The sequence below is a fragment of the Anser brachyrhynchus genome (genome assembly GCF_964034855.1).
Source record: "Anser brachyrhynchus genome assembly, chromosome: 3".
NCBI lineage: Eukaryota > Metazoa > Chordata > Aves > Anseriformes > Anatidae > Anser > Anser brachyrhynchus.
The window spans coordinates 79,013,993-79,022,971 of record NC_137696.1 but is presented as its reverse complement, the minus strand read 5'-3'; the positions used below and the strand labels follow the sequence as shown (position 1 = coordinate 79,022,971).

Sequence of the window (8,979 nt, the reverse complement as noted above, 5' to 3'; positions counted from 1 at the left end):
TTTGTGTTTGAGCAGCTGGAGTAAAACAAAGACCTGAAGAGATGATTGAGGTAGCTGTGCCCAAGGCATTGCAATTCAAGGCACCACCACAATTCAGCTCAGTTTCTATGTCCAAGGAATGTGCTTTTCTACACACCCAGGATGTCCTGCAAAGCTCTTGCCTTGGAGAGAAAGTTCCGTCCTCTTAATGATACTGTAACATTCAGTAAGAGGCCAGATGCTGCAACCCTTGGGTGTTACCATCAGAGATGGCACTGCTCATGTCCTTTGTTCCTGCCATTACACTGCAGCTGTTAAAAATTCCACAATGATCTTAGAAAATAGTTCCCATGCCTATGGGAAAAGGGTGGGGAAGAGGGGCTGAGCTGAACTTGAAGCCTGTTTTCACAACCTGGAGGGAAAAAAAAATCCTTGACCCCTGACTGTTTGTCTGATTGTTTAATACAGTGCTGTGATCAGAATACATCAGTCCATAATGTATCTGGCAAAAGTGTAATACCCACAAACAGGCCCCAGATGACATACAGGGTTTTGCAGTATGGTATTTCATAGCAAAGCAGACTTTTTTTTTTCCCCCTCAATAAAATCAAATTATGTATTATAAAGGCCTTGGAGGCATGATCCTTCCTGGGCTGCAGAGGGAATCAGGAGGATCCTGAGAGCGTGAGAGAAACAGCGTGAATCTGGGGTGAATAAATGGCAGCCTACTCCACTTTTAAACACCACTCCCTCTTCTTCGTGGGCTGAGACATTATTTGTTTAGAGATAAAACTCTTAAGCCCAGAGTTAAAATACCTGCCTTAGGGTCCAAGCACAAATATGACAACAAGCATGATTCTGGAAGAGTATATTAGTTCATCCAAAACTGGAAAGCAGCAATATTTTCTGGAGGGACAACAAGACTAATAATTGGTAGAATACCTTTTTGCTCCCCCAGATCAAAACCTAATTTGCTGCGGCACGTCAGAATTTAGACAGCTAGCAGGGAACATCTACTCACATCTGCTTAATCGCTCCACAGCCTAAATCAAAGTCAGGAAATGGCAGCTCAAATACTATGTGTGTCAAACCACTAAGGAGTCTGCCTACGTGCTTTTGTTGTTCTGCAGCCAGGACTAGATTATATATGTATCTTCAGATTTTGGCTCCTTAGAGAATATTCTGTCAGATGCATCTGGCAAACTTAAATTTGAACAATCTGAACAAATGAGTGTCTGGTCTACTGTTAAGAAATAGTTAAAGAACTAACAGCAGACAGGGAACACTGTGAAGTGTATATGCGTACCTGGACTGAGCTTAGAATGAGAATCTAAGAATTCTTCAGGTTTTTCTCTTCTATGTGGAAATAAATGACGGAAGAGAAAATCAGTGATAGTTTGAAGTCTTTTTAGAAAGAAAAAAAAATTAGCAACACTGATATCATAGACTGTAACACAGTTACAAACAGCATGAAATATAAGGTTTTTAATAATATTTGGGTAATTAATTACCCAGATTACCATCTCTTCAGTATTTCATGATTATTAAAGAACACTTTCAATTTCCATTCTTAAATAAGTTACCGTGTAAATAAAGTATGCTCAGAGTTCTTGTATGTGGACAGTACTTACATTTAATTACAGTTGACCTGGATATGCTTATTGGTGCAAAATACATTAAAATTGTTTACATGAAATCAGCTCAACTAGCACTAACTCTGGAATCTAGATGCTCACAATAGCACTGACAGTAGCTCAGCTATTTATCTGAACATGCTACTTAAAATGTACTCTGAAACGCAGTAGAAAACAAATTCAAAGAAACACTAAAAAAAGGGAAGCACAGAAGATCAAAATTCCATAGCAGGTTGGATCAATAAAATATTAAACTGCAGTTCTTAAATGTAAGTACTACACCAAGTAGTAGTCTGGTTGGTCTTAAATGGTGTTAAAGCCCTTTTTTTCTAAAGGAGACAGTAATAAACATTTTGCCTATTCAATCCAATCAAGACTTAGGCATCGTGCTATAAAAGCAAACATATCTGACACTTCTTCTATAACTTTAGCAGTTGGCTTTCCTGCTCCATGCCCAGCTTTGGTGTCAACGTGGATGAGAAGTGGATTGGTTTGTTTACGGCTTCGGCCCACAATGTATTGCAGAGTAGCAATGAACTTCAGCGAATGTAAAGGGACCACACGATCATCGTGGTCTGCTGTGAGGAGCAGCGTAGAGGGATACTGGATGCCGTCATCTTCTGGTAGTTTGACATTGTGAAGCGGAGAGTACCTGAGGAAAGCACACAAATGTTTACATATTTTTTCCTCAAGGCCCAACAAGACAGTCCTCTCCTATTGAAATAGTCACAGTGGCATTTGATAGCACTCATAATGCTACAATTCTCAGTTGTAAAGGTCAGAATTATACCACGGGCAAACAATACGTCATAGATCTCTGGCTCTCAAATGTGAAGTACGTTGTTTAATTTCAGAGAGGCATATGCGTACATCTTATAGAAATATAAAAAAATCAGGAATGGATTACAGGGAAACTTCAGCAAAAGCTGTAAAGGTCATTGCAGGATCCATCCTGCAGGGAAAATCAACACTTTTCCCCAGCACATATGTAGTCCAGGTCTGCATGTGAATAGCTTTTTTCCATGCAAATTTAGAAACAGATTCTGATAATAAGCCACAAGTGCTGTAGGCTTACGAAATTTGCTTCCTCTAATATTTACACTACTTTTGAACATGCATAAGGGAATACCATGCAGGAAACTGAAAGGAAACTGTAGGCTTTCCTGCTTTCAAAGGAAGACTGATTCCTATTTTTTGACCAAGGAATAATCTGACTTACAAAAACTTGTTTTCATTGCAGAATTTACTTTTTTTTTTTTTTAAACTACTGCAGCATAACATTAAAAATATATCTGCATATCTCAACACAAGATACTCAAGATACTCTCAGATTTTAGAAATTAAATGTAATAGTAAGTCACATAGTATTCCACCTAACCATTTCACACTTCATTTAGACAAAGCTACAGCTAGAAAGAACATTACATTTCTTAAATCAAGAGTAGGGTCGTAGTTTTCTTTTTTTTTCCTATTTCATCACAGGAAATACAAAGAATTTTGCTTTACTTTTTAATTAATTTCACATGTGGATGAGTATTTGTACAGTAAACCCAAATTATTTTTAAGAACACACGACAACACTTGAATGTCTAACCCAACAGATTCCTAGTTTTATTTTTTAAGTGGAAATGAAGAAATCAGTGAATTTGTAGATGATTTGTTTTGAAAAAAAAAAAAGCTAAATAATGGTCAGCACATAGCAATCTATTTGCCTTAAATATTTTTTCAGTATCTGTAACGACAATATCTATGCAACACTACTTATCTTGATACTTTGATACTTTGACAGTTGAACACGAAACAAAGCTGCTGAAGTTTTTCCATCAAGAAATCAGTATTTAATGTATTGTCGTGGAAGATGTTTTTAAAATTATGCATTTAAATTTTGTGAGTTAAGTATAATGAATATAAGTACAGAATGACCGCTTTCTATGTATGCGTTTCTCCTAATCACAGACTTAATTTAAAAACTTTGCTTCCACTTTACCTTTTCAGAGTATCTGAATTCACACATGTTCTGGCAAATTTTATTGTTCAAAATCATCAAGATTATCTGGATCATTTTAAATAATCTCGTTTTGAAAGCTACTAATAAGATGAATTATGAGATTTGTTAATTGTTTTGTGCACTATATTTACAAAAACGTGTTTGCCACTGAAACCTTAAACTGAACAGCAGGAGGCCTTGAAGCACACTAATTACAATGACTGACTCTAGCATTTGGATATGACTTTTTTTTCTAAACTAAAAAAATGTATCTAAACACTATTACATTTCAGACGAGCCAAATTGTTTAGTATGTCTGAGGTATTTTCCTGTAATGTCAATCTTCATTACTAAAGGTATACAAATACAATAACAGGAGATGAGATGCCAGAAGAATATTTTAAAATGATGGCACTCTCGGTCATTATTTGCCATACAAATACTTAGACCATTTCTGTTCGCACACAGTGTTTCTTTGATTTTTTTTCTTCTAAATAATCTTTCCAGACCTTCTCAGCAAGAGGCTGAGAACTGAATTAATATCCTGTGTTGTGGTCTACTGCCATTCAATTCCTACAAATAAACCCTATCCACATTGTATAATATAATTCATAATGGTGATAGTCTATCCCCCATCATAAAAAAATACAATTTATGTAGTGGGTCACTTGAGTAAATTCTGTTGTTACAGCCTAAAGTAGTCATTATTCAGAAAGAGTATCTTATAAATCATTAAAGCTGATAGTAGAATATGGTCTTTGAAACTATGACCAGTTGAATCAACAGGGTTTTGAAGACAGTTGTTCAAGCAAAGCTGACTTGTGAGGCAATTCTGAACTCCCTAAATCCAGTGTGGGAAAGGAGGAAATAATTCTTTGCAAGGATGAAATAATTCTTCAAATAGCTATTAATCATGACGACCTGAAACTGTTGAGCAAGTTTGCTTTTTAACAACCACAGAAATATTTAAAAGACACTTACTTGCACAGCCATTCAAACTGCTCTTTACAGTCAGAGCAACCATAGTCAGTAGTCCAAGCGTGGCCAATGGTGTACTTGTGGAACTTGAGCATATCCATCACTCCCACTTGGGCAATAACACAACCAAAGAGGTCGGGGCGCTGATTAGCACAGGCAGCTTTGACAGGAAAACAACTCTGTTAGTATTCTTATCTTAAAGAATTAGGCTCAGCAGTGAAAGGTCCACTGCCAACAAGTTCATGTCAGACCAACTTCTGCATAGCTGTCTTTTATAAATGTGGAGTTTCTTTTCAAAAGAAAAAAAACACAACATAGAACTGTTAAGTCAAAACAAGAGAAGAAATATAGGTTCCCATATAGCATCTGAAGCCAAAGAACTTGAATACAATATAAAAGCAATTACACAGAGAAGCCTGCCGGTGTCTAAGAAATCAAATAGTCTTTTAAGCAAAACAGAAAGCAAATATACAAAAGGATAAATACCTCCCAAAGATGGCATTTTCAAAAAAGCTTAAGAGCTACTTCCCTCCTCCAAACATACTGTTCTTAGAAAACTGCCTTCCAAAGACGACACGTACATTTTAAATATGTGAGCTTTCAGATTACTGAAATTGAAGTTTAGTAAACCATTCACTTTCTAAACTTCTAATAATAGTGTCAATAAAGAAAAGGACATTAAGGAGAAAAAAACTCCATTTACTGATGAAAGTTTTCCTCTATAATTACTATGTAAATCCATATGAAAAGAGTTCTAATAAAAGCAAACTATTAAAAATCAGAGGAACAACCTCATTTTAATAAAGCAAATTAGTTTTTTTTAATGATTTCCATCTTCCTGCTACTGGAATGGGTAATTTCTTTAAGAATAATGCTTGCCTCATATTATAAAAATAAGCAGAGTATTTCTCCATCTAACTCAGCGTTCAATTTACAAGAGTGGCAACTGGCAGATGCTTTGGGAAAAGCTGTAAGAAATAAAGCAAATACTGAGAGACTTCCTGTACATTACCAGCTTTTGCAACTGGTTGGTTAGGTTTACCCTCAGAGATTATCTGCAGGCATCAAAACAAATATCCTCCATAAATACAACTTTTTCCTTTCTGAATGCTTATGTATCTAGTGTTGTGATAACCTGTAGCAATGAGTTCTTCAATCCAACTTCTGTTGCCTGATTTAAATCTATCGCCTGAGGATTTTACATATTCCCCTACTTATTTGTAGCATAAGAAATAATATCACTGAGATTTCCACCAAACTACAATGGATCTCAGAATTCCTTCCTTAATTCAGAGCTAATCACCGTGCATCCACATCTAGGCACAGTTGTTCCCAAATTCTTTATCTTCTCATTTTTGTCCATTGTGAAAATGGATTGACTCCCATTTCTTTGCTTTCTGCTAAGCAGACTATTGCTATAACATGACCTTCCTCCCAGCTCAGCAAGAACTTTCTTGCGTAGCCTTGTGCAAGGGATTTTGTCAAAAGCTTCTGAAAATCCAAGAATAACTAGACCACTGTTACAAGCACCACATGCTCCCTGACTCCTTCATGTAGCTTTAAGATTTGCAAGCTGCAACTTCAGACTGAAAAATTCTTCCCTAGGCGTGTCAACTATTATTTATTGGTTTCAATTAGCTTGCCTGTTACAGAAGTCAGATTTACCGATCTGCAGTTTGTGGACTGCCACTTTAAAAATTGGCATTACACTCATCCCCTTCTGTTCCTCAGATATTCAGACTTGGTAGTCTGCAATTTCACACTGGAGTTCACTTCAGATCTTGTGTGTGCACCATCTGGTCCTGGCAAGACGCTGCTTTTCAGTTGATTGATTTATTCCAAAACCTCTTCTGCTGATGCTTCAGCTGGAGTCAGCTCCCCAGAGTATTCCCCACAAAGACAGACTCCGGTGCAGGGAACTCCCCGTGCTCCCCAGGAGGGAACATCAACATAAATGGAGCATTTAGTTGTTCTGCTCTGCCATTATCTTTCTTTAGTGCTTCTTTTATACCTCATGACCCCACAGATTCTCTGGCCAGCCTCTTGCTTTGATGTGCACAGAAATTTTTTATTGCCAATCTTTTTGTTGTTAGCAATTTGCTCATCAATCTCCTGTGCTCCATCAGTCCCTGTCAGTTTACCTCTATCCTATTTTCTTCATTTCCATGTGATTTCTGCTTTCTGGAAGATGTTATTTTACTTCTGGTCATCTCTGACGTATAACCACATGACTCTTCCTGGGTCCTTTCTGTGCCGTCTCCGTAAGGTACGTATGGTGTCTTAAACAGCTGCTGCCTAAAAGGTCGTCATCCTTTTATCTGCATCTTTTGATCAAACCCCTCCTTTTAATGTTATTTCCTTTTTTGAACAGAAATGCTGTTCTGGTAGGAAAAAAAAAGCCAAAATACCTATCGTAAGATTGAATTTTAGTACCATTCATTGCAGAATCTCTTGAAGCACCATGTATTGCTTGGGACTGTATCAAAACTGCTGCTCTTAGCTCTCTGAATTGTTACTTCAGTAAGAAAACACTTACGGAGACTCATCAGTTCCCACTGCACCCCTTTAATTAGCCATAATTACATGCACTGATGAACTGTTACCTCGGACAAGAATTTACTCATGAGTTTTACCCCTCTACACATTGAGCTTTAAAATTTGGTACTAAAACAAGATTTCAGAACCTCGGAACTGTTTGTCCAAGCAAACACAAGAGGTCGAACACTGCATTTGCATGAAGGAGGTTTTCAGCTCACAGCTGTGCTACTCTGCTAAGCTTTGGGATGACACTCTGCAGGACAAGGAAGTCTTGTTTTGCAGCTGAATGAGGCAAGAGCTCAGAGCCCTGCACTCCTCAGAGGCACCTCCTGTTAGTTAAGCCTAAAAAGGAAACAGTATTTTGGAAGAATAACAGTACTCTTCCTTGTCAGTTTTTTCCTCAATAAATGAAAACTAAGAAAATCTAGCACTGTGTCCTTGCACCTAAAATATCTGTTATGTTCTCTAGTGTTGCAGGAACAACTATTGCAAAATTTAGGTTTGCTTTGATGAAAAAACTCTTACAAGTATTTCCTAAATTCATCTAATTTTACCCAGTCAAGAAAAATCCCTATCTGGCTCAGTAAGAGCAAGAAAACCCGGCTGGATTGTAATCAGCCTGCAATTGCAACTGAACGTTTCTAACACTAGGCTTTTCACAGCAGAGAGGTTTAGACTCGCAGCACCTGTCTCACACTGGCATGCTGTGCACTCTGCAGATGTCACTTGCTTCCCCTAACCAAAACAAGGGGCCCAGCTGACTTGTTCAGGCAGAAACACAGATTTTTTGATGGCTAAAGCTAGGTAGGATGAATCCCATCCTGAGTGAAACTGAAGTCCAAGTAAGCTTCTGAAAATACCATTTTAAACTTCCAACATGTTATACAGCATAACTGAATGTTCAGATAAATATTTGTGCTCACATAAAATGGACTTGTGCAGTGCTTGCACTCCCAGTGGTGTGCAAACCATTTTTCCTTTTTTATTTTCATCCATTTCTATCGATGTTCTTACTTACAATGCACAAACACCTCTTGCCATCTGTAACTTAGGAGGATATATGCAGAAAGCAAAAATACAACTTGTATACTTTAGATGCTATTTGTTTTTAAAACAATTGATTTTTTTTTTAAATAAGAAAGCAGGAATAGCCAACATGGCTTGGACCAAAAACTTGTGTAACTCCAAATCTTCTTTCTTAGAGAGGATACTAGCTTACTCAAAAACAAACAAAAATCAATAGAGCCGGTATTCAGCAGCAGATAAATAGGGAGGAGTATAAAAAACAGAGCATGCAAAGGGTGGTCCTACTAAATCTGCTCTTTTTCTATAAACCAGATGTTTATGAACTTGAAATATGTTTTTTTTCCTTCTCATGAGTAGCTCATCTCTGTCATACTGTCATATGTATTTCATGTTGTTTAAAGAAATCCAAACAAACCTCAACATTATTCCTTTGCACTTCCTTCTCCTTTCAAGACTGAATAAAATCATTTCTTTTTCTTCTACCACTTTTAGACACTGGGATATAATCAGAAACAAATTCTGTAGCTCTTTAAATACTACTTAGACTATGGGATTTTTGTGAAAGCTTTTCCGAGAAGGCTATTAATTTCCTTGAATTTAAGAACACAGTAGTATATAGTGTGTGAACAAGATGCCTTTGTAACAATGGTATTACGTTTACATAGGCTGTCAAAAGACCATGACTTTTTCAAGTAACTGTACTTGCATTTTGCATGGTTTTATTTGTGGTCTTGTTTTAACTCTACACAATTAAAGTACAGTCAAGCACTCAACGTGTTTCTATACAGAGACCTTAAATGCAGAACTGTCATGTTTTCATTTTCCCTCTAAGAATCT

The 8,979-nt window shown here is 37.0% G+C and overlaps 1 protein-coding gene across 2 annotated transcripts in view; it reads right to left on the bottom strand.

Moving 5' to 3' along the window:
* Window positions 1-1,449: 1,449 nt before the first annotated feature.
* Window positions 1,450-8,979, bottom strand: part of PREP (prolyl endopeptidase) — a 102,868-nt gene continuing 95,338 nt past the window's right edge. For both annotated transcript variants that reach the window (XM_080587182.1, XM_080587183.1), the window contains exons 14-15: window positions 4,582-4,738; window positions 1,450-2,265 (exon numbers count right to left, since the gene is read on the bottom strand). In XM_080587182.1, the coding sequence (XP_080443308.1) occupies window positions 1,971-2,265; window positions 4,582-4,738 (452 nt within the window). In that variant the 3' untranslated portion in view covers window positions 1,450-1,970. The remainder of the gene's footprint in view (window positions 2,266-4,581; window positions 4,739-8,979) is intronic.